Source organism: Eumetopias jubatus, unplaced genomic scaffold (assembly GCF_037043125.1).
Source record: "Eumetopias jubatus isolate StellerSeaLion01/CBP00866 unplaced genomic scaffold, mEumJub1_p1.0 scaffold_10, whole genome shotgun sequence".
NCBI lineage: Eukaryota > Metazoa > Chordata > Mammalia > Carnivora > Otariidae > Eumetopias > Eumetopias jubatus.
Genome location: NW_028274816.1, coordinates 85,594,255 through 85,622,076, shown reverse-complemented (window position 1 = coordinate 85,622,076; position 27,822 = coordinate 85,594,255). Strand labels below are relative to the sequence as shown.

Sequence of the window (27,822 nt, the reverse complement as noted above, 5' to 3'; positions counted from 1 at the left end):
CCTGGGAGGTGACTAAAGGACCAAAGAACTCTAAAATCAGAATAAAAAAAAAAAGCAGTGACAAAAAGATAAATTTTATAAAAGAAAGAACCACCAACATTGGGATAGAAGAGCAGACCCTCCTCCTGGGCAGAGTGTCAGCAAGGAAGCAAAAGAATCACAGCCACAGGCAGGGGAGGTGCTCAAGGAGAATTCTAGTAGCGAGTGAGAGAGGAAGGAAGGAGAGTAACTCACCCCCGCCATCACTAATGTCAGGTGCGCAAAAGGCCACTGCTTCTTTGAGTTCACTGTGTTGATTTAGCTTTATTTCGGCAAATACAAAATATTTATAAGAACTTCATAGGTTCTCTCCTCAGCAGGCCCTCCCTAACTCCGTTTGCTATGAGTTTTCCTGCCAACGGGGTGAGCAGAAACAGGGCCCGTGCGGCATGGAGGAGCTGCTGTATTCGCCTCGTCCTGCGCTGGCTGAACTCCTGGAAACCTACTGAGCCCGAGGTGTCCCAGACACTGTCCCGCCAGGTCATTTTGGTGTTTTCCTGCATGCTGTCTGGGGAGATGCTCTTTCCCTGCACACATGCCCGTCTTCTCTGGAGGACCTTTGTCCCCCTACAGGTGGGCACCATGTCGCATCCTTGATGTCTCTCCCTAGCATCTGGAGGACCTTCATCCCCCTACAGGTGGGCACCACGTCGCATCCTTGATGTCTCTCCCTAGCAGCGAGCATGGTCTCGGGTGCGTGATGAGCACTCAAATGAGCCTCCCTTCCTTACATGGAAAGTTAAGTCTCATGCTTAAATGGGAGGAGCTCTTCGCGGGTCTCAGCTCTGATTACACTGATCTGTTCCAGCACGGAAGGTGGGTGTTGAGTTAGGGTTTTTGCTAAAAGGACGCTCGAGTCGGGGCAGGCAGCAGCTTGAAACCGTGGGCACAGCACCCCCCCCCAACTCCGGACACCTGGTGTGGAAAGGATTCGGGGGTGCTGTAGGGAAGATGGGTAACAGGTCCTGCTGCCTGGGTGTCCAGTCTAACAACACTGCACCCTCATTCTGCCTCAGAAGGCTTTCTGGAAGCCTCTGTAAGTGCATGGGAGGAAGCAGGAGGGGAGCATGCTCTTAGCAAACAAGTCTAACTCTGACGACAAGGATCCCGATTCCCGTAAAAGGAGGCCTAACTGTGGGAACTGCGCGATCCGTGTGTCATCCACCTCTACAGCTACGCGTGGGGACGGGAAGGAGCCTGCTGACGTCTGCGCGTGAGGGCCGGGGCCGCCTACATGTCATAGAGCCGGAGCTGCTCCTGCACGTCGCCCGCGGACATCTCCCCAAACGTCTCCTTGTTGTCCTTCATGAGCTTGAAGATGGCAGCCAGCTGCTCCTTCTGCACTCTGTGGGGAAGAGAGGACAGAGAGGAAAAGGGTGCTCCGAGCCTGGAGTGGGGGGTCGCCACGTGCGCCCGGGGCTGGGGCCCTGCTCTCTCGGCTGCTGCCGCGTCTGCTCTCCCGGACAAGAAGAAAATCAAACCGAAGTGAAACCCACTCAAAACCCACGAGCTCGTATGGCCGAACGACCTCAGCTGGAAGGTTCTGAAAGCCGGCTCTACGTCTTGGGTGTTCCCTGCGGGTCTGGGGAGGACCCGAGTGACCCTGTGGGTTCCCCTCAGGCCCCCTTTTAGCGTTGACCTGGCACGTCCCGGGAGGTAATGGGGAGAGGCCCGTTCTGTTAAGAGGCTGGAGAGCGAGCCCATGAAGAAACAGGTTAACGACAGCCTCGGTTTAGAGGGAGGGATGCGGACAAAAACCATTACCAGCCGAGACTTGGCGGGCACACGCGGAGGTGTACACGGGGGCTTGATCTGGGGGGCAGGGTTGGCATGGGGTCTCACTGCTCAGAGGAAGGAGCGCCTTTTCCTGATTAGCACAGACACCTTGTGGCCGGTGGGGCCCTGCCCCTCCTACCATAGAACTGGCCCGCACGGGCTGGGCAGCTGGGACTGACGTGCTATTGTCTTTGTGAGGCTCAGCCACACCATCTGACCGGCACAGCACAACTCCCAGGAGCGCAAACATTTTGCAAGGTCGGGGCAAGACGGCAGCAGAAAGCAGGGACGGTGTGGGGCTTGCTTGTTCCGCTCCATGCGCGGGGCTGTCAGCACGGCTGGCTTCTGGCTTCTGTGGTGTCTCCGGGCCACCACACCCTGCACCCCGGCCCTCTCAGCCCCTCCCTGCAGCGAGAAATGCCAAAAAATGGCAGGTCCCGCGTGGCTGGGCTCTGACGCGACCTCTGGCCATCCAGCAGGCCTCACTGCCTGAGGCGGGCTGGGGTCCGCACGTCTGGTCTTACACGTGCATCCCAACAGATTCCTCCTGCAGGAACCCCATACCTCCCATCCAGAAGTTGGTTTTCTGGCTAGAGCAGCATCTAGAGACTCAAATATTGAAGTCCCAAATCCCAGCCTCACTTTGTCACCCTGGGAGTGTGATTTCTACAGTCCGTTTTCCTCTCTGGAGGAGGAAGTGTGCATTGAGCTCCTTGGACGGAATCACAATCCCTCCCGCCCAGAGTGAACACAAATTCTCAGATATTTTTGATGGCTGTAGCACCTGGGCATTTTTAACAGGGTGGACCTATGACTTGTACTCTGCTAGAGAGTAATAGGCATCAAAATGAGAGAGCTCAAATTTTAATGGGTTCAAAGGAGATTATTTCTTAAAAACAAAGCAAAACTGAAAAAACACACAGTAACCGAGATCATCTACTCAAAGTTTATTGGGCTGAACAAAGGCTGAATACACAGATCCAAGCCATCAGGAGTACGTGAGGCTTGGTGCCTACAAGCCACGTGCAGAAAGATTCCAGACAGCTAACTAGTTCGATAACTAACCTGGAGGGCGTCACCTACTTACTGTTAACAGTAAGATCCCAGCCTGGATAAGGCTGTTATTGCTGTGTATGGACAGGTGTGCCAACAAGCGTGCGTCTACTCGTCACGTGGCTCGCCCACCATTGCCTTATCTGCACCACGGCCCTGAGCCTAAGCTTTTAGGCCCAGAGAAGAAGGTCACTGGGAATGTAACATGCCCTAGGGGTTGGCATCCCAGCCTTCCATTAAATGGAAAAAATTTTTCTATAAACTTACTGCTTTAAAAAAATGTTTTAACCAACACATCTAAAAACTGCAGATTAGTTTGGTATAATATAAATATTGTCCAATATAAAATTCCAAGAAGTGGATCTGGGACTGATCTCATTATCTGGTGAAATTCTAACTTCTCTATGACACCTTCTAGGAAACGGCATAGTCAAGAAATCTATTTCAAGCAGACTATTCTTATTGCTTCTGCCAAAGCGAACGTGGAGATTCGGCTGAGCTGGTAAGAGCGAAAAGGCCTCTGAGCCACTAGAGGCCCAGATTCCAGCTTCCTCTAAATGAAGACTAAGGGTGACACAGATCTAGAGAGTTGTCGCTGGTTCCCTGCTGTCGGGCCATCAGTAGGCGTCCCTCACCCCCAACAGCCGAGCCGCCAGACAGAAAGAGGGAAGTGGGCCCCCAGGAAAGGAGGACAGTCCACCATCCCTGAGCAGCTGATGAGCACAGGAGCTCTGCCTCAGCTGTCTGGAATGCTTCAGTCTTTCTCGGTTTGGCTCCAGGGAAGGAAAAGGCCAGTGTGGGCTGGGGGTGGGTGGGGGGCACTGGAGTGAAGCTACACTGGTTTGAAAATGATAAGGTGGCTGTCACTGCTGACATCACGGGTGCGAAGGCTGAGTGGACAGCAGGGTTCAGCGCTAAAAACCAAAGTCTACGAAACCCTTGCTGAACCAAGCAATCCACACCAACAGGGAGGAACACCTCTACCCCGGGGGCCGAGGCACTCCCGGCACCCTCCCCGCTGAGGGACAGGTCCTGATGGAGGGTCTGGGTCCCAGCGGATTTATGCAGGCCAGAGGCACCTGGGAGCCTGCATGGCTCCACTCTGGGGATTTCCATTTTATCTCTCAAGCTTTTTAGATGCCAAAAGGAAAAGCCTTTAGCAGGAGGCTAAGGATAACTTCATTATTCTTCGGTTCTGTAAAGAGAAATAGGGAGAAAAGATCATTTATTTTACTTCTTCCACCTAACAAGTATTGTGGGGGAGGAAATGGGAAACGGGAAACGGGGATGCGGAGGAGCATGTTTGGGATTGCAGACGCCAGGCTGGATGCTGGTTTCTCAGACCTGGGGCAGTTCGCTTCTCGTCACCTGCAGTAGGGCACTCTGTTCCCCAGGGCTGGCCTGACCCGGCAAGGGACCTCAGCAGCCTGCCGCACCCCATTCTGAGTCTGGAGTCCAAGAGGCGTACGGTTAGGTCGGGCAGACCCTACCTCTGGGCAGGTCCGCAGGGCGGACGCTAGGTCAGATACTGGGTGCTTCTGGTCTTTGGCTACTGGGGCCATCCTATCACGTGCTTCTATTCCCTATTCCCGCTGGCGGGGTTTGTCCCCGCTGGGGACACTGGCACCCTAGGCTGCGTGTCCACCTTTTCTAAATGACACCCCGAAGGACGAGGTATCGCAGGGGATCCGATTTTGTCCCTCCGGCGCCCTCTTCTGGAGACCAGAGACACACGTGTTTCCAAACATTGACACTGGCAAATCCCTCGTGGACTCACCAGGTTGCAGACGCCAGAATATCGCACAGCCTGGGTTCCCCGGCCTCCTCTCCCCCTTGCCTGTGATGAGGTACAAAACACCCTCCACCAGAGCCGTGTCCCCTTCCAGAAAGGTCAGGACATTCTGAGGACCTTCAGAAAGGAGTGGGTGCTGGGGTCCCAGGTTCCCATCTATCAGAGCCAGCCTGGTCTACGCTTTCCTCCGGACCAGAGGGTGGGAAGAACAGATGGCGCACAAGGAGGACAGGAGTGGGCAGGGCTGCTGCTTCTTTCTCCTGCCAAGCTCTCCAGCTTCACTAGCTCCGGGAGCCGGAGGAGCGTCAGCAGCCTGCAAGCTTGCTGTCCCAGCCACACTCTGAAGCTAGACGCGGCACCTCCCAGGGAGACTGTGGTGGGGACGCACACCCTGGCAGCCAGGCCTGGCAACGCCAAGGATGCCGTGAGCCCCGAGCCCCCAGGAGAAGCCTTGGAGTAGGGGGCAGGCCGTGACAGAGCAGGGCCTTCCTTAGGCAGCAACCCGCTCTGGATTCGCAGACCCGGCCATTTTCAGCCCCTAGGGCAGAAGGAAGCTGACCCACGAGCGATTCCAAGGATGGGAATGTTCATTTAAACACAGCAGAGGAACGATCTGGGGTCTTGATTTTAGTCCTGCTTCCTAAGTGCTCTGCCCTGAAAATGTGTAAGGTGAGGCTTTAGGGGAGGCTGGATCATGTGACCACTAAGGATTCGGGCTCTGCCTACTACTGCTTTATTGGCTAAGTTGATAAATTTAAAGTCAGGGACTTGCAGCATTTATTTCTTTACTAGCTTGCAACTGAACTGGGACCCAGAGTGCCAGGAAAGGGATTAGAAACAGGCAGAGTTTGGTGGGAAAGACAGGCAAAGAAAAGGGCACACTTCCCTGGCCTGTGGTTTCAGTGGTCTGACAACAATATACATGTTCTTTTTCACCCTGGCATTCCTAGGGCCATTTCCTAGACTCAGCTGGGACCAGAAGGAGCTTGCGCCCACCGGCTCTCCCGGGCCACACGGGAACTACTGTGCTGTAGATGAGGGACGGAGCCAAACTCGCCAGCCTCTGCAACCCCAAGCATCACCACGAGAGGGACAGAAGCAGCTGCAAGAGGGGTGCGAGTCAAGGGGCCCCACGCCGTGCCCCGTGGGCTGGCTGCATGCAGGGGCAGGAGACAGCAAGCACATGGCACAGGTGGATGCGTGCGACAGCTGCGGGGAGCATGCTGGGGAAGGGCAGGAATGAAAATGAACATGAACTCCAGCTCCACCCCGTGAGGACGGCATCACACTGAGTGAGGACCGTGTTTAAGGGCCGCGAAGTCCACCAGCCCCTCCTTCTCAACTTGGGGCACAGCCTGCAGGTGAGGAGGGGAGAGCTCCTCCTCCACCCCAAGAGCAGTCCTAGGGCACGGTCTCCACCCCACGGAAGAGCCAAGCGTGAATCGGTGCGTGAGAGGCCCCCCAAGACCCTGTCGGGGAAAGACACCCCCCGCCCCGGGCGATGCAGAGTCTGCTGTCTAATCATAACAGAAGAGACCTTCCCTCCCTCTTCCCGAGGTCCTGGCTCGGAGCCCAGGGACGGTGGCCATCTGACCCCGCAGCCTGAGGCCTGGCATCTGTCCCCTAACTGTCCTTTCTGTTCCAGTGGCTCCTCACATCCACAGGGAGCACCTGCCCGAGCCCCTGGAATCAGGCCTGTCCTGGCCACAGCTCTGTCCACAGGGACCTCTGCGGGACCCCAGGTGCAACCCACCCTCCCTATTCTTAATCCAGGGGCTGCAAATGTTTTCTGTAAAGGGCCCGATACTGACTCTACTGGGCCCTGTGGGCCACGTGTTCTCTGTTGCAACTACTTGCCCCGGCCACAGCGGCCTGGAAGCCACCACAGACCACAGGAAAAAGAGTGGCCGTGCTGCAGTCACAACTAGCTTACTGACCAGGGCTGCAGTCCGCCACTCCTTCCTCTGACCCGGAAAACCTGCCTGTCCCACCACAAGGGTTTTTTTTTTTTTTTTTTTTGCCACACGAGGCTTGCTTCTTAGGGCAGGACGAAGCGGCAGGGCGACACCCAGCGGTTCCTGAGGGGGACGACAGTTCGGCCCCAGCCTCACAAGTGGGCGCTAGCTCCCCACCAGCTGGTCCATGAGGCCCACCCGGAACTTACGACCACTGGGCTCCCAGAACCCTGCAGCCCTGGGAGGGGGGGGCCGGGTCACACAGCGACCCCCGTGCTAGCAAAGAATGAGACCGCTCGGTGCACAGAATGTATCAACCGGTTATGAAGGCGGCGGAGGAGGGGAGGTTTAGACCGCGACACTCATGTTGGGGACACATTACCAGACAGGAGGAGGGAAGCACCACTGGTCTAAGAAGTCAGTCTCCTTACCAAAAGGATTTGCAAGAATATGTGTGGCTCAGGACCTAAGGAACTTGCTACAGGGAAGTGAGGTCAGAGGTCAGTTCAATCCTGAAATATAAAGGCAGCAAACCGGGTCACACTCAGAGGCAGGGTCACCAGCACCGGCGGGGCGGGGGTGCTCCCCTGGAGGCTACCTTCCCCTGCTCCGGGTCTTCCTCAGGCTGGGCCTACGCTGCCACCCCTCCGCCCCCAGGGGAAGAGCCTTCCAGGCCAGCTTTGGAAGAGGCAGGTGACAGCTGTGGGAGGGGAAGTGGGGATTCTCGCAGGCAAAGCAGCTTCTGATTCTTGAGGGACCCTGAGGGGCGTGGCCAGAGGCAATGGAAGGGTGTGTGAGTTATGCATTCGAATAAGCCCTCCTGTCCTCTGTGATCGTGGGACCCCAGCCTGGGCTCCCGTTGAGACTCCTGCTTGAACTGAAGCACAGCATGCCAGGCTCCAGGCCGGCCCAGGGGGCGTGCAGGAGACAGCTGGGTTGGGGGTCTGACCACTGGTTCTCTCCCCAGCTGTCCTGCTGCTTCCGGAGTGTTCCTTAGCACCCTGGCGGGATGCAGGGAGGCCCACGGGTGTTCAGTGGGTGTCCGGCGGGGGCGCGGGCCGTAAAGCTGAGCAGCTAGGCAGCTGCAGTTGCGTGGGAGAACAGATACAGACCAGCCGCAGACGCTGGGCGGGGAGGGGCGGGAGGGAGGGGAGCTGCCAAATGGACGAGCAGGGAGGTTCGCGCCCTGTCCTGCAGTGATAGATCGGTTTTGTCATGAACTCGCCCGTGTGAGGGATCTGCTCCAGGCTCTTCCCGGCCTCTCGCTTTTCCCTTTCCAGTGGGGACGAGGCGGGCAGGGGAGGGGCTCAGCCGCCCTGCCCTCCTCCCCAGCTCCCCAGAGGGGACTGTCTCCAGGGGAAACCGAGTCTGGCTGAGGAGAGCCAGGACGGGAAAGATCCCCTAAACCAAAAATGGGGGAGTGGCAGCGGGTGGGGGTAGCGGCTCGCCCCGAGTGCGCAGGGGGCAGGACAGTAAGGGCTTGGAGGCTGGTGCCCTGCGGTCCGAAGAGGAAGGTGCACGGCCTACCTCTGCTCCTCCTCCAGCTCCTCTTTGGTCATCATCTTCTTGTACTGGTTTCCCCGCAGCTTCCCGGGGCTGTATTTAAAGGAGAAGACCTCTCCCCCTGCAGAGAGGAGATGGGGTCAGAGCCGGCGCGAGGGTCTGAGTGCTGGGGGCCTCCCCCAGACTCAGGGTCCTCTTCCCCTTTTGTTAGTTTCAAAAGGGCCGTCTGGGCCAGAGGGGGTCCCCCGTCCACCCTTTCCACCCCAGTTCCCCACACAGGTGCTGCCGGGCCTCAGAGAGGGTGCTTGCGACGTTTCTTCTCGCCTGACAGGGCTTCCTCCCACACTCTTTCCGTGAAGTCCCACGGCGACTTAGGAACTCCAGGTGGGGATACAGAGACAAAAACAAAACAGCTGGGGAGAAACCAGTCCCCCTCCTCAAACAGCACAGCTCCACCCACCAAATGATGGTTCCTCTCTAAGACCGGGTTGAGCCGTCCACACGGCGGTCTGGCTGCCCCTCTCTAGCAAAGGCTCCCACCAAGTCGCCGTCTGTGAGGATGGCCTACCCTCGTCTTTGAAGCCCCCCCCATTACTGGGGGGCAAATCACATCAGACAGAGCAGGCTGTGCCAGGGTGCTGGGCTCCCTGACTCACAGGGACTCCTGAGCCTCCTGCTGTGGTCCTCCAGCTCCGGGGCCTGGGAATGCCCACCAGTGATTAGAAATCTGAAACAATGCATCCAGCCCACGGTAGGACATGGGAGTGAAGTGGCATTTTTCACATCATTTTGAATCTGGGCATCAAAATTGGCACATATTACTGAATAGGTGTACCAGGATTTGCCAACCTCTGAGAGCAGACTCCTAGATGCCTTAAAACAAACAAACACTCTCAAGACCTGAGGAGGGCACACCAGAGGTCTGGGCAGAGGAAAGCAGAAACGTGACACAGGCAGCAAGGGCAGGTGCTGGGCACACAGGTGCGGGCTGCAGGGCAGGAGAGGAAAGCCCTCCAGAGCGTCACCCTGGGCTGAGCATCTGGGAGCAGAGAGTCCCCTTGGGAAGTGATGCCCTGAAGTGCTCCTTCAGCCCAGCAGGTGTAGGGCAGAGGGCCTCCGGCCGCCCGCGGGACAGACACTGAATGTCTTGTCTTGTCTAATTCCCAGGAAGGCTTAAAGAATTGAGGAAGGGAAATGCGGAGGCCAGCAAATCACCCTCCCACACAGATGTGGTCCTTTTCAGTTCTGTTCTAGAGAGTTTACCTCTTTGACACTCCAACGTCAGGAATCTCAAACACCTCCACATCCTGCCCCAGGCCACCCTCACCTCCGGCTGGGGGCTGTCCTGCCTGATCAGACAGGCTGGTGTGGGCCCAGGGAGGAGGAAAACGCCCTGGCCCCTCGGATTCAGCTTCTCTCTGGGCTGAAGGAAGAAGGTTCTGGATGCAAATTCAGAACCCAAATGTTACGCGATGGGGGCCGTGTTCTCTCCAAAAGCTCGCTCAGGAGGAGAAGGCTGGTGGGCTCCACAGTCCTCCTGTGGTGCCCTCACCCCGGCCAACTGCCCAGGAGCTGAAGCTTTGCCTTAGCAAGAAGTTACTACATCTGTACAAGGATTCCTTTGCTCTTCATTCTTTCTGCAAATATTTAGTGAGCACTATGCTAGGGGCTGGGGACTTAGCAGTGAATAAAACATACAGCAAGCAAAGATAAGTCAGATGCAGTCTGAAGTTGGTCACGCGTGCTCTGCAGAAAGGATGGGGGTGTGGGAGGCAGGGAGGGAGCTGCTTGGAAGCTTCACTGGGGGTGGGTGGGGGTGGCATCAGGAAGGGTTTTGCAGATGGTAGTTGAGGGGTGTGGTGAGTTGAGCCCTGCGGTGTCTGGGGAGACAGATTCAGCAAAGCAAGGAGGTCGGTGGCCCTGGGTGGCAGAGAGAGGGGCCAGGTCATCATGGGCGGGGAGGAGGGCTTGGTTCTTCCTCCGGGTGAGATGGGGCTTGGTGCAGAGGCAGGGGAGTGCCGCCCCACCACTCCTCACTGGGGACCCCAGCCCCCATTGGTCGGCTCTTCCTCCAGGCTGAGCTCTGCTCAGGCCAACAAGCAAAGGCGGGAGAGTTCCATTCCTTGTGGGCCCACAGAACTCGGGGGCTTCCAACAGCACCGGGTGTGGGCTGCCTGCATCAGGCAATCTGGGCACTTTGCTGAGTGATTCAGAGCTGCTGTCTGAGGGGCCTGGGTCCTTGGTGGTCTGGAAAGCCCCGAAAAGCCTGCCAGAGGGGCAGAATCACACAGAGATTGCGGTCTCAGCATGAGCGCACAACCGACGCTCATCGATGCTGGCCCCACCGGACAAAGAAAACCAATTAACCTCAACGTCAAGGTCACTGTGTTGCTATGTTTTAGAAAAATAAAACATAAAAAATTCTGCCAGCTGGGTACGACTCAAGGTTTCCATTTATGGGGCAGGTCTGATGAGTCTGATGTTTTCGGGGCCAGGCGGAACAAAGGACTAGAAAAGGCTTTCACTTAATCACATCGTATGTGGTGTACCGAGGGACACACAGTCGCATCCAATTTTGCTAGACCAGGAGGTCTCGATGTGAGAGCCTCCCAGGAGCAGGACTTCCTCCTGCAGCCTTCTGTGAGTCACCAGGTCGCTCAGGGAGGGTGTCTGAGCAACACTAATCAATTAGCCTGAGAGCTGAGCTGTTCACTGCAGAAGGACTGGGCGCCCGCTCCTGTTTTCCTCGGACAGCTGCGGCCACAAACCTCCCCTCCCTCGCCTTGTCAGAGCTGGCAGGAGGTGGCTGGGGGGTGGGGGATGTCCAGGGGGCGGCAGTCAGACAAGGAGGGAGGGCCCCTGACCAGGCAGGGTGTGAGGCTGGTGTGAGCCTCTTCTCATCCTGGCCAGGGGCCTCTGGCGGCCTCGGCTCCAGCCCCTTTCTGTGTCCCCGAGTCACTGACAGGATCCTGACTTCGGGCATCCCTGCAGCCACCTGGGGCCACGAGGCAGGGACAGACCCCAGAGCCACAGTTCTGTGCGTCTCTAACCTGCAGATGATGGAGGAGAACCAAGGGCTCCAGAGAGAGCAGGTGACCCCCTCCCGCTTCTGCAGCTGCCCGCCCTTCCCTCCTCCTCTGTGGCGGTACTGAGAAGCCCCAGCCCCATGGGGCCTCAGGGGGGAGCTGTGGGCCCCCCAGCGCTGCCCTGCTGCCAGCCCACACGCCCACACCCGCCGTGATCACGGCATTCCTACAACCTGCTCTTTCCACTGCCCCTGCCAGCAGTCGGCTGAAAGCCACGGCAACAGTCCCACTTTTTAAAAAAATGATGAAATATTTCAAACATACACAAAAGCACAAGTAATAAGTCCTCCATGTACTTTCCATATAGATTTCACAAGTGTTGACATGTTGCTTTTGTTTGTTTTTGTTTTTTTAAAGAAATAAAACACGACAGACGCAGCAGAAACCCAGACCGTGTGTGGTTCTGTCTCTGTCCGTCCAGGGCACTGGCCCCTCGGGGTGCCCAGGGCAAACCCACGGCCTTCCACCCGGGCAGGTTCCAATTGGTCAGTTTTCTTAATGCTCCCCGGTCACTCCCGCTTGCTTGTCCTGGCCAGCCAGAGTCTGAGGGCAGGGAGGTCTGGCCAGTGAGCCTGAGCTGCTTGGAAATCAGGGTCTCCTCCCCTGGGGGCTTCGTTGTGCAGAACGCCTGGGCAGTGGCCCTGTGAATGGCTTTCGTCCCCATCAGATAGATCGGGAGACACTTGGCAAGAAACTGAAATGCACAAGCAGTGGCCGGAGGGGAGCTGGGAGGCAGGGCAGGAAATGGAAGGTCAGGGTGCCCGATTTACTGGCGAGACGGGCCTTCCGTACTCGAAGACAACTCAAGTTTGAGACAGGAAAGTGGGGACAGAAAGGGCAAACGTGACAGTGCCCGGGGGCTGCGGCCTGGGGGCCGGGCCCTACTCACCATCCTCCTCCTCAGGCCCTGCTTGGGGGGGGCCCTCCTGGCCCTCCTGCTCCTTCTCCTGCTCCTCTTCCTGCAAGACAAGGAGAGAGTCAGCACCGGGCGCCGGAGCTCGAGAGGGTTCACTCTGATACGGTCATCCAGGTGCCTGACTCCTTGGCGAAAGCCACCCGACCCTGGGGCAGGCGGTCAGCCAGCAGGTGGAAGCCGCATGAGCTCTGCGCAAACGCTGTGTGGCCAAGATGACAAGGGGGAAGCTGTGGCCCCAGGAGCTGTGCTTTTGACCTTTGAACCTCAGTTCCTTTATGCTTTCTGGGTGGGTGGCCTGTCAAAGCCTTTGGATGCCACTTTGGTAACAGGACAGCGGACCGCCCCCACCCCGACCCTGCTCCAGGGACTAGATTTTATTTATTTGACACAGAAAGAGAGTACAGACAGGGGAAGCAGCAGAGAGAGAGGGAGAAGCAGGCTCCCCACTGAGCAGGGAGCCCAACTCGGGGCTTGATCCCGGGACTCCAGGATCATGACCTGAGCTGAAGGCAGACGCTTAACCAACTGAGCCACCCAGGCGCCCCTGCTCCAGTGACTAGAACTAAAGGCACGAGAGGAGGGCTGGCGGGCCATCTGGAGCCCAGACCGGGCTGGGTCATCACAGAGGAGTGGCGCTCATGGGCACAGACTCTGTCTCTGCCTCCTGGCACCTCGTTTCTACCCCTAACAGTTTCAGTGTCCATCTTTCCAAAATTGGAGCTCCACCTGCTTCAGGCCCAGCGTTCTCCCACCAATGGACTCAATAAACAGATGGCTGGAAGGAGTGTCCCAAGATGGCCTTCTTGGGAGGAAGGAGTGACTTCAACCTGCAGGAATGCTGGGGGGGGGGGCGGGGACCAGGATGCGCTGATCCTCCAGCTAAAGGGATTTTAGGCGCGGCCCAGGAAACTGTGAGGGGAAGCCAGAGGGCAAATACGGACACACCTGCCGGTTTAGAGAGGGAAGCACACCCAGGAGGAAGTTACCCGCGGTGGAGAGGGCAGCACACCGAGGCCTTTGGGACTCCGCTCCCAGGGCAGGTGCACGGAGCGGCCTGCAGCAGGCTCCCTCACAAAACAGGGCGAGTGAAGTTGGCCTGCAAGTTTGCACAAGCCCAATGGCCGGTGATGAGTGGCAAACCCCAAAAGGCCTTGAGTTTCCTGGGACTCACACAAAATGCAGCCGGGAGGGGCGGGGCGGGAGGCAGGAGCCGGACTTCTCCACTTAGCAGCGTCCAGCAAGCTCAGCACCACCGAGATGGGAGTCGCGCTGCCCTGAGCGCCGCCGTGTTGCCCCCCAGGATTTTGCACAGCAAAGCGTCTTTGTGGCTATGGGGAGGGGGGCAGGCCTCTTCGGGGGAGGCAGGAAAAGGAGACACCCCTTTGACCCAGCAAACCCACTTCTGGGGATCTGCTCTGGACTGGAAAACCACCTGTTCAGGTTTTTATACAAGGACTCTGTGTGCAGCAGAAAACACGCCAAACTGGAAACAAGGAAATGTTCATCCTTAGAGTTAAATCTCTTACAGTTAAATATATTTGGCTAACGTGCTCACCACGATATTAACAGGTTAAACGTGGCACGGTGTGCATACGCCATGCAACACTGTGCTTTAAAAAGGAGGCAACCAAACAAACTGATGTGAGAAATGCATTGGGCTAAATCACCAAGAGTGAAAAAGCAAGGGGCAGCACAATGTGAGAGGGGCAATCTTCTTGGTGTAAATATAAAAATGGAAATGCACCCCCATGCTCATAAACGCTGAGGAAAGGTTTTCTGGGAGGACACGAAAGGTAGTTAGCAGTGACTACCTTTGGGGGCGGGGCTACCTTGGGGGAGGGGCGGCCCTTCTCTGTTCATCTGATACATTTCAGTATATTTGGATTTTCTAATAATATACATGAATATGCATTAATTACTCCTAACATATTTAAGGAATGCTACACAGGGGTCTCTAAACTGTGAAATCTGATTTTCTTTTTTTTTTAAATAAGAGAAAAAGAAAAAAAGGGAGACAAACAGCCATTAACCCATTCAGGGCTGGACCCCAGAAATAGCCCAGTATCGAGACTGGAGGGGTCGATTCTCCCATTACGTGTGAGGGACACCAAGATAAAAGAGAAATAAGCACAGTCCCTTCCTCAAGGAACTCATGATCCAGTTGGGAAGACATCTACACAAATAATTGCCATTCAAGGTGAGAACATCAAGAGCCGAGGCAGACCCCACCATCCCAGAGGGACACAGTGATGACTGACCTGCCAACACTCTCCCGGGGGGAGACTGGTCTACATTTGAATCTTGCACTTGACTTCTGAAGTGTGCTGTTTCTTAAACTGTGGTTGTGGTCCCATTGGCAGGTTAGGAAAGCGATTTAGAGGTCGCTACTGATTTTTTTTTTTTTAAATGTGCAACCCAAGTCTTAGTGTGGTTTTCAGCTTTAATAATTTCAGAAGCATAAATGCTAAAAACATACCAAAAAATGACATTGGAAAGGTTATTTACATTTTAAATATATTGATGTTTCTCATTCAAATTCACGTAATTACCACAGTCCAGTGCTAGATATAGCTCTAGTTGATTTTCAAACTTCCAAAAAATATTCATGGCCCAAGGTTCAGTGACCGAGGGATCGCCTTTGTGACTCCAGCCTTTTGATCTTACATGAGGATTTGATGCACACCTGACCGCCTGGACATGACTTCATGGGAGGTTGACCAGTTCACCAAGGTGCCCATGGGAGAGGGCTCCTCCACCTGCCTACCCATCCGGACTCCGGCACGCACAAATAATTAAAATGAAAAACTTGGCATTCAAATGTCAGAAAGCTAAGTATAAGAGGAATTTAAATAAGTAAATATTCAACGGATGTGTGTTGTAGCTTTGTAGCATTTACATTTCTCAAGTTATTAAAACTTAAAACTGCACTAAGACTTTGGGGGTACTCCTGTATCCCGGAATTAAATGAAAGATAAATAGTGTTATGTGTGTGGTAGACAGAGATACCGTTTGATAAAATTTCTTTTTTTCTTTTTTAAGATTTTATTTATTTGACAGAGAGAGACACAGCGAGAGAGGGAACACAAGCAGGGGGAGTGGGAGAGGGAGAAGCAGGCTTCCCGCCGAGCAGGGAGCCCGACACGGGGCTCGATCCCAGGACCCTGGGATCATGACCTGAGCTGAAGGCAGACGCCTAACGACTGAGCCACCCAGGCGCCCCCCGTTTGATAAAATTTCTGGCGTGCTTCCGTGGCTTTATTATATATGGGGATGCAATTTAAAAGATTTTTTTTTTACTGGAGACTTCATGAAGTTTGGAAAGCAGTGCTGAGTTGGCCGTGTACTGCTTTCTGTCTGTGCAGAAATCCTCTTCCTTCAGAAGATGCCCGTTGAAGCCCGTGGGCCCGGTGGGCACTGCCCCAGGGCAGTCAGTGCCCCTCTCGCAAGGGACCAGCATGCAGATGGGACCCATGGCCCAACTCTGCTGGGGGAGAAGGGAGCTCTGGTCCCCGAGCTGGGAGCCCCTGGCTGTGCTTGTCCCTGAGGCCACTCCAACCTGAACTTTCCCTATCCGTGAGCGACTCAACTCCCAGTTCTGCGAAAGCTGACCGAGCCAAGTGGCTGTCACCCTGTCACTGTCTGCTCACACCCTACTTTGCAAGCCCAGAACGGGTCAAGTCCTCGTGGGAGAGGGCTACCCGCGTCCAATTCCAGCAGCGCAGCAGCTGAGGGCTGGGCAGTGATAGAAGCTTCCAATGGTGCTGCAGGGAGGTGCCCCCCCCCCGACCCCCCCGCCCACGCCTGCAGGCTTCTCTGGGTTACTTTAGATGACATCACCATGATGGAAAGGAGTCCATTATTAAACAAAACACTGTTGGGGCGCCTGGTGGCTCAGTCAGTTAAGCGTCTGCCTTCAGCTCAGGTCATGGTCCCAGGGTCCTGGGATCGAGCCCCGCATCGGGCTCCCTGCTCCATGGGGAGCCTGCTTCTCCCTCTCCCTCTCCCTGCCGCTCTGCATACTTGTGATCCCTCCCTTTCTCTCAAATAAATAAGATCTTTAACCCCCCCCAAAAAAACACTGTTTATTGCATTTTGCCCTTATTTTATAAAAAATGTGTACACGACAGAAAAACGGAAGTGCTGATACCAGTAATAAGATGGGCGTGGGTCTTGTACACAGTGCCCTTGGGACAAAGACGGCCGTCCTTTTGGAGTTGGTGGCCCTTGGGCATCCCTCCAGACGGTGAACTGTGTGCGTGACAGCGAAGGAGGGCGGTAAGGTGCAACGACGCACAAAATGCTGTAGCAAGAGCCGTCGGTAAGGCTGTTTACCTTCCTTCTTATGACATGTCCCACCTCCTGTGCTGCTTTGGCACGTGCAGTTTTTGAAGGTAAGTTTTCTGGAACACATTGTGTGTCTAAGCAACACGGTAGAGGGGCCCCGAGGAGGGCAGCTCGGCTGAGCTTGAGGGGCACGGTGAGGCCCCAGAGGGGACGCCAGGCAGGGAGCATCACAGCTTTTGCAATGACTTGCTGGAGTTTGGTGTGGTTGCAGGGGATTGCGGGGTGGGGGTCAGGAGGCAGGTCTTAGACCGGGGAGATCTTACAGGGGACAAGGCAACGAGGGGCCCCCAGCAGCTCTTAAATGGGGAGAAACGGGAGGAGACTGGAATTTTTGGAGCGGGAAGTGGAATGGCATAGTGGGGGCAAGATCGGAGGCAGGAAGAACTCCTAGAAGGGGGCTCAAAGCGCAGGCGGGGGATGTCAGGCCTGAACTGGGAGGTGAAGGGACTCTGGCCCCCAGCTCAATGTTTGTTGAATGAATCAGCGAAGGGCTGGCTGCCCCTGGCTGAAGGCAATCCCCTGGGGGTCTCGAGGTCTGAATCCCACCCTTGGGCTTGCTTCCCCACATAGCTGGGCTAGGACCACGCCTGGGGCAGCACAACCCCACAGGTGCTCAGGGTGCTGACTGCAAGCCAGCAAGAGGCCATCACTGTCGATTTCTGGTCAATGCCCTTGGTCCTGAGCGTGTTGCAAGGTACCCTGTGTTGTGGGCTGAATTGTGTCCCTCCCCACATTCGTAGGCTGAGGCTCAAACTGCAAGTATCTCAGACTGTGACTACATTTGGAGAGAGGGCCTTTGAAGAAGAAATTAAGTTAAAATGAGGCCGATGAGGGGGGGTCCCAACCCAATTTGACTGGTGTCCTTTTAAGAGGAAATCTGTAAGAAAGGACACACTCGAGAGACACCAGGGGTGTGTGTGCTCATGGAAAGACCCCGTGAGGACGTGGCGAGAAGGCGGCACCTGCACGCCAGGGACAGAGGCCTCGGGAGAGAGCGGCCCTGCCTGTGCCAGGACCTCACTGTTCTGGAGAAAAGAAATGTCTGTGTTTCAAGCCGCCCGGTCTGTGGTACGTTGTTACGGCAGCCCTAGCAAGCCAACACACTGCGCTCTGATGAAAGTAAACCAGTTTCATGAAAACTGTGAATTGGCGACGCCCTCTGAGACCGACAGCTGTTGTCATCCTGGCTGGTCACCAAGGCAGTCTGGGGCTGGGACCCAACCCCCTCACCTCACTGACCAGAGTCCCAGCATTCCACTACTGGATAGAGCCCAAGTTTTAACTTCACCTGTCCTGGGACACTTCTCCAATTCAGCCGTTTCCTCCAGTGGAGGGCTGGCTGTGGGGAGAGGCCAAGCACCGGGGCCAGGGGCTCCCAGAGGCCAAGGAGGGAGGCTTCTCAGAGCCAGTGTGAGCCTGCGAGCAGCACATTGCCATTTATGGCTGCTCTGGCTGATCCAGGCCTGATGCACCGCGCTGAAGCAGAGGAGGGAGAGAGACAGAGAGAGGGGCACTGAGACAGGGGGTGGGGAAGAAGCAGAGAGAGAGAGAGAACCAGACATTGTTCTGTCTGCCCGAGGAGATGGTTCTGCCCTGGGGTCCTGCACTCAGGACCTGCTGGGACCCTGTGACCAGCCACCAGAGCTGGCTCGGGCTGTGACTACAAGCCCCCCGGTTAATCCAGGATGATTTTAGCGGACCACGGGTCCACTTCCACGGGGATGCCTGTCCCTCCCTCCCCTGCAGCAGCCAGCACAGAGAACAGGAAGCTCTCAAGGGGCCTGCCCGATTCCCCATGCACTCCTCCGCTGCCTGGGTCAGGCCCCATCCACCGCAGTACGTCGGAAGGTTTCCCAGGGGGGCACCAAGACTGGGTGCAGGAGCTGCCTTCCGGCTCCTACCGCAGGCAGAGCGGGTCTGACAAGGCTCTCCCCTCTTCCAGAAAGAGTCCATTAGGCAATCGGGCTGTTCATCCTGTGCGTTCAGAGGGGCGCAGCTACGGGCGAGCAGAGGGCCCAGAGCCGGCGCCCGCTCCGAGCGCCCGTGCTGGGCGGGGAGGGCAGGCCGGCAGAGGTCACGGCGGCTCTCTCCACCGGCGCGTCTCAACAGCTCAGCCACCGCGCGCCTAAGTGACAGCTCAGGCTGAGGTTGCTCAGGCCAGCCCTCTGAATCCGTATTTGCAGCTGGGTAAGGCACATCCCCTGAGACAAGAACTGACGTCTTCTTATCCTAAACCGGCCCCTCTCAACTCGTCAGTTTTTCTGTACGGTCACAGCATCTTTGACACTTCGTCACGGCCTGGGAAGGGTGAGCCAAGCCGGCCACTTCCTTCCACTTCTCGACTGCCACCCCCGCCCCATTCTCCACGCTCCTGCCAATCACTCAGTGCCAGATACGGACAGGCACCGTGTCCTTGACCTTACTCTCCCCCAACTCATTTGCTCTGAGAACCTCTTCAAATGCCAGTTTTATGATGTTTTTTCCTACTAAAACCCTAAAATGACCACTGCTGTGCTCAAGTCAAATAATCCCCGGCCTCTGAGGTTCTCCTGCTTCAGAGGCAGTGAGGTCAGTCCCTAAGGCTTACTGGGAAGTGCTCTCCTCTCCTGCCCACGCGGGTGGGGGTGTGCCATGGGAGGGCGGGCAGGAACGTGGGGTCACCCTTGGAACCAAGGCCTTGGGCACACGGTCTGCCCTTCCCCATTCACCTCTGGGTGCTCCTCCTTCCACTATCTGCGTGGGGTCCTCTGAGGTCACAGGACCTGGTGAGAATGGTTTTGAGCTCCTTTTTTTTTTTATGATTTTATTTATTTATTTGAGAGAGAGAGAATGAGAGATAGAGAGCACGAGAGGGAAGAAGGTCAGAGGGAGAAGCAGAGTCCCCGCTGAGCAGGGAGCCCGATGCGGGACTCGATCCCGGGACTCCAGGATCATGACCTGAGCCGAAGGCAGTCGCTTAACCAACTGAGCCACCCAGGCGCCCTTGAGCTCAGTTTTTATCCTGGCTCAGCAGGCAGAGCCCTGGAGCTCCATGGGGGGCAGGGGGTGGTACTGAAGGGATTGCTGTAAGGAAGGACGTGGAAATAGGGGGGCCAAGACCTCCCCCCTCCCACAGAGCAGTTCTGCTTTTGCTCTACACAATGGACTTCCATCTAAGATTGAAGAAGGAAAAAGGTATCTAGTGCTTTAAAAAATGTGGGAAAACCACTTATCTAATGTGGCTTTGACCCAAGACAAAACCCTAGCTGATAAAACCTTTGATGCATTGCCAGTTATCCAGTCTCTGTTTGAACACTTCCAGCCTCGGGGAGCTCACTACCTTACAGAGCAGTCTGCCTCTCTGGGGCATAACACATAAGCTCTAGACCATGCAGACAAGATGCAAGGCCCTGGGCCAGAGGCCTGGGGCATGAAGAGAAATGGCCTCTGCCTGCTGCCCGGGGCAGTGCTACGAGGAGGCATCATCTGCCTCGTGGCAGGGGCCACCAGCATTCCTTCTCTTCGTTGTTCTTGCAGCCTACACATTCAACAAGCATGTACCGGGCGCTGCTGTGTGCTGAGCCCGCTAGAGCAGCTGGGGATGTGGCCGTGAACGTGGCAGGCCCATCCTCCTGAACCGACATTCTGCTGTGGCAGACAATGGACACGAACATAAAGGATAACCTCAGACCACATGGGGTGCTGTGAAGACGGCCCGAGCGGGTGTGTGTGTGTGTGTGTGTGCGTGTGTGCGTGTGTGCCGGAGCAGGGGTTGGGGACTGTATGTTCGCGGAGGTGCTTGGGGACACATACACTTGAAAGGTGAAGAGGAACAACCGTGTGGAAGTCTAGGCCAGGAGAGGTCTGCCAGGTGGAGCGAAGAGCAAATCCCAGGCTCCAGCTGGTGTGCCTGGGGGCCGGGACACGGCGGAGGGGCCTGAGGACAGCTGGCACAGGGTGCGGGGCCGGCCACAGGGGCCGTGCCGAGAGTTCGGCATTTACTCTGCATGTATGTGACGGGAGCCATCGCAGGGCTTGGAGGAGAGTCCGGGATGTGGTTTCCATGTGATAAAGATGGTGCCCGTTGCTGGGTGGAATGTGGGGGGCGGGCTGGAAGCCGGGGGAGCCGCTAGGAGCGAATGGCACAGCCCAGGTGAGCCACGGACGGCAGGAGAGAGGATAGCCTGAATTCAGGAGGTACTCTGCAGACACAGGTGGCAGGACTTGCTGGTGCAGGGGCTTTGCGCCTGAAAATAAGAAAATGAAGATGTCGTGTGGGCTTTCAGCCTGAGCGGCTTCCGGGGGGCCATGGAGGAACTCCAAGCAGATGACTAAGAACAGTGGGGGGTAGGGAGGGGCCGAGGGCAGAAGTCAAGAACTCTTAACAGACACGGGGGTGGGGTGGGGGGGAGTCTCAGGTGGCCTCAGGGCTCACTGGACAACCACGGGCATGTGTTGAGGAGGCAGCTGGCCACCGGAGGTCAAACTCAAGGAGAGGCTGGACACCATCAGCTATTGATCATGCTGACAGTGTCAGTGTGTTCTGGAAGACGGGCCTAGAAGTGAGTCGTCCACTTGATGTGGGCATAAGCTCTTCCAGCATGGACAAAGAACAAAGGAAGAATACTGGGTAAGAGGCTGACTCAGGAGGCGGGGCTGGGGAGGGGGGCCGTAGATTGAGATCAGGAGTTCACGGCCCAGCACACAGGCCCAGCACACAAGGCCCCAGGGCAGGGAGGAGCCAGGCTGCAGAGCCGAGTTCAACCAGCCAGACTAAAAGGGCCATCCTGGACTCTGACCTCACATCCCAATCGAGGGCACATTCACAAGCCCTACACACACTCTCTTGCTCAGATGGCCAAGCATGCCAGATCCAATCCCGTCAGATTAACGGTTTGGGGCATTGTTCCTACAAAGAGGATTTGGAGGGCATCAAAAGCCTCATAAAAAAAAAACACCCAGGGGCAGAAATGCACATTCTCCCCTTATCAGCAAGGATTAGGTGGAATTTTTGTGTCTAGGTTTTGCAGGGGCAGGGGATAAACAGAGACGCTTGAGCACAGGGAGGAGAGCTCACGGACTGACAGGACCAGAATGAGGAAGGGTGGGAGGAAATGACACCACTGTGTTGGGGACCAACCAGGCTGAAGAACTTTGACCAGGACCAACTTTAAGGATCATAATAGAAGACAGGTGCTTAGTGTTTAAAGTCTCTAAGGAGGCCTCAACCACGGGCACCGGAACTGGTGAGACTTCATGAAGAATAAAGATAAGAGTGGTTTGACCCCCCCAGGAGTAGGGTTTACTGATCTTCACAGGACACCACTGGGCTGGAGGTATTTGCTTGTCTTGGGATTGAGCTCAGAATCTGAGTCATCAGCACATCAGCATCTGGCCAGGAGAAACACTAGTAATACCAAGGTTACAGAATTAGGTTCTTGCTGAGAACATGCCCAGGGCTGTCTCAAGCAGAGGTTGGCCAGAGTTAACAATGAGTGCAGGGAGTTCTTACTTGCAAATACTAGACTCGGGTGCACACATGCACAACCCCCTCCCCCACAGGCCACGAAACAGGAGCTGGTAATGGGAAAGCTCTAGGAGAGATCAGAGATGGTTTTAGTTCAACCCCTTCCCTTTGGGGAAACTGAGGCCCAGAGGTTATATGACTTCCCCCAAGTCCTATGGCTATTCAGAGGCAAAGATATTAGTTGAACAAGTACCATGAATTCTCACACCAGGTTTCCTTCGGGCCAGTTAATGTCATTTGCTCTTCTTCAGCCCCGGTGGCCAGGAGGATGTGACCGATCCTTCTCCCCCCTCCCCGGGCAGGAGGGCAGGGACACCCTGTGCAGCATCCCAGCCCTCCTTCACGGCTCGGACTGAGCAGCAAGCCTCTCTGTCCGTGCAGAGCACCCCTTACAGGAGGAGGTTTCTGAACCCCATCAAAGTCCTCCTTTGTTCATCTGTCCCTAACGGCAGCCAAGCGATTGTGGTCGGACTCAGGTTGTTCCAGAAATGCCTGAGCCACCAGGGATTGGGCATTTCTCAGGAAGCACATCCACCAATGGTCTCAGGCTGTCTCAGCCCTCCCACACTGTGGCTGAGGCCGACGGTCTGGGAAAGAACAGGGCTACACACAGAGACTGTCTGAAAGGGCGTATGCTCCACGTTTCCTTTCTAACCCTCCAAACCTAGACAGCTTTTTTCTTAGGATATGTCCTTTAAAAATTTACTACTTCCCACTGAGTAGAAAATTCTAACTGGCAGCTACATTTTCTGGGTGCAAACAAGACTATCTCTGGAAGAAAGAACAAAGTTGAGCCATTAGGAAAGTCCCCAGACTTCTTTCTCACATGGAAAAAAAAAAAAGTATGAGCTTAAACGACTTCACATAAAACACCCTCTTGCACTACCGAACACTGAACGCTTGTTTGCAGCTCTGGGCATCGTTCTCTGTTCAGGGATGTTCATCACTGTAATTACTGTTTTACGTTCTGCACTTTTCCTCACTTATTTCTACCAACTTGCTAGTTAATCCAATGTCCTTATTAATGGACATTTGGGCTATTCCCAGTTTCCTTCCCAGCAAATCACTAGACCTGCTATAGATGGAAAGTCTGTATCCTCCCCAAATTCATATGTTGAAGCCCTAAGCTCCAGTGTGATGGTATTTGGAGGTGGGGCCTTTGGAGGTAACTAGGGTACCATGAGGTCCTGAGAGTGGGGCCCCCAGGATGGGATGATTGTCCTTATAAGAAGAGGAAGAGAGACCAGAGAACTCTCTCTCCACCACGTGTGGACACAGCCTGAAGGCGGCTGCCTGTGAGCCAGGAAGTGAGCTCTGACTGGGAACTGAGTTGGCTGGCACCTTGATCCTGGACTTGCCAACCTCCAGAGCTGTGAGAAATAAATGTCTACTGCTTTAAGAGTCCCAGTCTGTGGTATTTTGTTATAGCAGCCCAAGCTGACTGAGACAAGATTCCAAAGTGATATGAACAACTGCCAAATATCTATTTGGCCCTCCGCTAGCTGGATTCTGTGCTTTTGTTAAGAGAATAGAAAGTGGGGCCATGTTGGCATCACGAAGGTTGGAACAGATGATGGGGGAGGGGACTCACCTGCTCCTCAATGATTCTGTGGCCTCTGCAGGGGGTGGGGGGCACAGGGGCACACCTGTGGTGACAGGGATGGTGAGGGTAGGGGACGCAGCTTGGACCTAACAGCAGGAACCAGGGGGGCGCCTGGGTGGCTCAGTTGGTTAAGCGTCTGCCTTCGGCTCAGGTCATAATCTTGGGGTCCTGGGATCGAGTCCCGCATCGGGCTCCCTGCTCAGCGGGGAGTCTGCTTCTCCCTCTCCCTCTGCTGCTCCCCCTGCTTGTGCTCTCTCTCTGACAAATGAATAAATAAAATCTTAAAAAAAAAAAAGAAAAAAAAAAGGTGAACCAGGGTCCAGCTGCATAATGAGGGCTGCCAGAGGAGGCTGGGCAGCCCAATCAGACCAACACCACCGGAGTGTCTGAAAAACCAAGCCCTTTCCTGAGAAATTCCCCCACCGGGTTTCTTTTTTCCAACACTGTATTTTTTTTTCAAGTATAATTAATATACAGTGTTATAAAAGTTTCAGGTATACAATATAATGATTCAACAATTCTATACATTTCTCAGTGCTCATCAAGATAAGTGTACTCTCCAACATTGTATTTTGGGAAATTCCAACCTACAGAAAAATTGGAAGAATAAAACAATGAACACTCATATACCCTTCACCTAGATTCACCAATTGTTAACATTTTACCATCATTCCATTCTCTTGTGTGTGCTTATATGTGTGACTGTTAGAATCGTGACACGTTGTCCCTAAATGGGCATGCATCTACCCTTTTATTTTGTTTTTTAAAGATTTTATTTATTTATTTGACAGAGAGAAACACAGCGAGAGAGGGAACACAAGTGGGGGAGTAGGAGAGGGAGAAGCAGGCTTCCCGCTGAGCAGGGAGCCCGACACGGGGCTTGATCCTAGGACCCTGGGATCATGACCTGAGCCAAAGGCAGACGCTTAACTGACTGAGCCACCCAGGTGCCCCGGGCATGCATCTTCCTAATAACAAGGATACGTTTCTACATAATCACAACGCCAGCATCACATGCAAGAAACTGAGCATCCATACAATAAAAATGATCTAATAAGCCATTCCTTTGAAACAACTCCAGTTAATCTGCAAGATGTTCTTTATAGCTCCCCACCCCCACCCTAATCCAGAATCCAATCAAGGATCAGGCATCACATTTGCCTGTCTTGTCTCTTTAGTCTTTAATCTAGATGAATCTCCCTGCCTGTTCTGTGTTCCGTGTCATTGTCCCTACTCCGTTGCTGAGCAGAGCGAGGACCTGAGTGCCAAGAAGTCCGAGTTCTGGCACAGACGTAACTCTAGTACTATTTGAGTAACCCTTGACCTTCACCTTGACCACTGTTTGGGAATCCTATGACATAGCCTTGCTGTAATCCATATCTGCATCTAATAAGAAGCTTGGCCATCCCAGAATTGCAGCCTACACATCAGCACCAAAACGCACTGTTTCCTGGCCTTAAAAGGGACCAGCTCTTATTTGTGACATTGTTGGCCCTGATTCTTTGTGAGGGTGCGGCATGCCTGTCATGCTTCCGCGGCTGCCCACCCCTACACTCACCCCTAGGAAACATGACAAGAAAGAGGTTCTAATAATAGAGCTCTGCCCTCTGCTTGGCCTCCCTGCCCTGGCCGGCTGATCACCCCCCATTTCTTCAGTGGCTGCCCAGTGTCTCAGCCCATCACACTACTTTGCTCCCCATGGGGCTGCTTCCCAGTGACCCAGAGCTGCAGTGGAAGGCTGCTTCCTGTGGTGGAAGGCTGCTTCCCTGGGCTCCGGATCCTTCTCAATAATCAGCTTTGTGAATCAGAGGCAGCAGCTGCCCTGGGCCTCCCAGGCCTGGCCGGGCAGAAAGATGATTGGATCAGAAGAAGCGCCATTAGTTAGGCAAGGTGGCTGCTCTGTCCCTACCCACCCCCCCGCGCCCCCCCCCCATTTCCCCAGGGTCCTTCTACCAGCTCTCTGGGCTCGGACTCGGGCTTGGCAATATGATTATCAGATCTCGGAAATGCGCCATTCCATATCCAGACAATTTCTTAGCAGCTCTTCCAGGGCTAATCCCACCACTGGGAAGGCATAGTAGTGGGGGACAGTGATATGTGTCCCCCCAGCATCTGACCCCCAGGGCCTGTGGCACAGCCATGATTTACTGTTTGCCAGCTGGAGTTGAGGGGGGCTCAGCAACTCAGCAAGGGTTGGGGATCTGAACCCACAAGAACAAGGCAAGAGCCCCGAGTGAGGAAATTGACTTAAACGGAACGCTTACGTTGGGATAATCTCAGGACAAGATGTCGCACAGGGAGGACAGACACAGGCTCAACTCTCAGAGTCATCTGGCAGCTGCCCCGCATGTGAACCCTGTGATGTGCTTTGTCCTCCAAAGCACCCACTCACCCCCATAGGACGTGCATTTTCCTGACAGAGGCAAATCGTGCTCTGGCGGGCGGCTCTTGACCAACAACACTGAACCCACCCCACCAGATCTCGAATTGCTGAGGGCCCACAGGCCTTGTAGGAAGCTCTCTCAGAAGTGCTGTTACCCAGAGGATCAAGACATGACAGAGAGCCACGAACAGGCGTTTGCAAACTTCAGTCGGGAACTTGCTGCCCTGCGTGACCCATAGGAGCAAGGTTGGCTGAGAGCTAGGGGCAGGCTGAGAATGGCCCGATGTCTCTCCTGTGCCCAGGAGGCTGTGAGTGCAGCCAGAATCCCAAATATGGGAGCCAACCTAACATATCAGCACAGGTCCAAAACCCTTCCTGCCATCATCACGGGTGAGGTTAGCAAGAGCAGCTGGGCCTCCATTAAAGCGAGTGTCTGTCCTCCCCGGGAGGATTACAACAGCCCTCCTCAGGCTGGTGAGAATCGGCTCTCATGACACAATTAGTCACCCACTTGTCAAACAAAAGCGCCTGCTCAGAGGGGTCCCCCATACACTTACTCAGCAAAGAGAAACGCCCTGGCCCAGCCTCACTGCCTTTTCCCCTCAAGGGTTCTCTCCCGTGTAAACCACCGTGTCCAGCAAAATTCAAAAAGGCACTGCGGATACACTGACAAGGCACCCAAGCTTTGTACTGCTCCAGCCATTCTCCGCTGCAGGAAAAGGGGCTCGGGACTAAGAACAAGGCATTCTGATCTGACTCAGGGCCCTGGGTGGTAGCCTGCAGAGGTCAAGGGTGCTGAAATCCTAGCAATGTGTCTCATGCCTGGCAAGTAAGTTTCCAATGTAAAGAGAAGCACTGGAAAAAGAGTATGGGGCTGGTGGGATGGCTGCACATCTCTCTGGATGTCCTGAAGCAAGGCGTGTGGTCAGGACAGAGCTGACGGACCGCAGGGAGTGGGCTTGGGGCAGAAGCAGGAAGGTCAGTTTGGGGGTGCTCAGCAGCCCTGTAGGAGGGCTTTATCTTCTCCTCCACTCCATCCAGGCCAGGCTCATCTGCAAGCCCAGGGGAGATGTGCCAAAGCACGTGTGCACTTTGAAAACGACAATAAAAATGACTGCATTTGTGCAAGGCTTCTTCTTTTGGCCCCGCCCTATGCGCTTCCCACCTCACTGGCTCTGGAATCTGGATTTCACATTGGCTTAACAAGAAAAATCAGCTTTTTTTTAAAGTATGACTATTTTTTCGTTATCCAGACAACTCTCATTATTGCAGACCTTGAAATAAGCCACATGCACGTGGATCCGGGAATCCGTGGGCTGGAGGGGTGCGGGGCGAGGGGTGGGTGTGACCCGAGCCAGGGGCGGAGGGAGCCGGGGCCGGGGCCGGGAAGTGGACCGCGAGCAGAACACACTACACAACTCCAACAGGCTCGGCGCTCGCCGACACTTCTGGGGGGCAGGATGGCGAGTTTGCTCGCGGGCTCTGCGCTCCCGGGGGGTGGGGGGCTGGGGACCCGGTCCCTGGTCCTGCCCGAGCTGGGGGGAGGGGGAGGCGGGCCCCGGGGTGGGGAGGGGCGCCCGGGAGGGCCGGGTCCCTACCTGCCTGGCCTCGGCGGCCTGCTCCTCCGCCTCTGCCGGTGCCGCCTCGCGCTCCCCTGGCCCCTCGAGCTCCCCCGGGCCCTCCGGCGCGGCCGCCGGCTCTGGGGCGCAGGGGTCGGGCGGTGCGGGAGTCCCGGGGACCTTGGCCGGGGACACGGGCTCCGCGCTCGCGGCCGCCCCGCGCCGCACCAGCAGCCAGGCGAGCAGCAGCGCCAGCGCCGTGGCCAGCACTGGCAGCGCGGCCAGCAGCTCGGCCGGCGCCTCCATC

General features: G+C 55.4%; 1 protein-coding gene across 3 annotated transcripts; it reads right to left on the bottom strand.

The window, feature by feature from the left end:
• Window positions 1–291: 291 nt before the first annotated feature.
• On the bottom strand, window positions 292–27,822 carry MXRA7 (matrix remodeling associated 7). 3 transcript variants are annotated; one of them, XM_088028132.1, is made up of 5 exons: window positions 27,555–27,822; window positions 12,094–12,163; window positions 8,143–8,239; window positions 7,047–7,127; window positions 2,748–4,063 (listed from the first exon to the last, which is right to left on the bottom strand). In XM_088028132.1, exons 1-4 carry the CDS (start codon window positions 27,819–27,821, stop codon window positions 7,094–7,096), a joined length of 468 nt encoding a protein of 155 aa, XP_087884258.1. In that variant the 5' UTR covers window position 27,822; the 3' UTR covers window positions 2,748–4,063; window positions 7,047–7,093. The 3 variants fall into 3 exon arrangements, with proteins under 3 accessions (XP_027968341.1, XP_087884258.1, XP_087884259.1); XM_028112540.2 differs by lacking the exons at window positions 2,748–4,063; window positions 7,047–7,127 and adding an exon at window positions 292–1,384; XM_088028133.1 differs by lacking the exon at window positions 7,047–7,127.

What these genes read in the sequence shown, in the direction of transcription:
- MXRA7 (XM_028112540.2), bottom strand. Translation starts at nt 27,821, where the DNA reads ATGGAGGCGCCGGCCGAGCTGCTGGCCGCGCTGCCAGTGCTGGCCACG. An exon ending in AGGCCGCCGAGGCCAGGCAG is followed by an intron (nt 12,164 to 27,554) that starts GTAGGGACCCGG and finishes CTTGTCTTGCAG; the next exon opens with GAAGAGGAGCAGGAGAAGGA. An exon ending in GAGCTGGAGGAGGAGCAGAG is followed by an intron (nt 1,385 to 8,142) that starts GTAGGCCGTGCA and finishes TCTTCCCCACAG; the next exon opens with AGTGCAGAAGGAGCAGCTGG.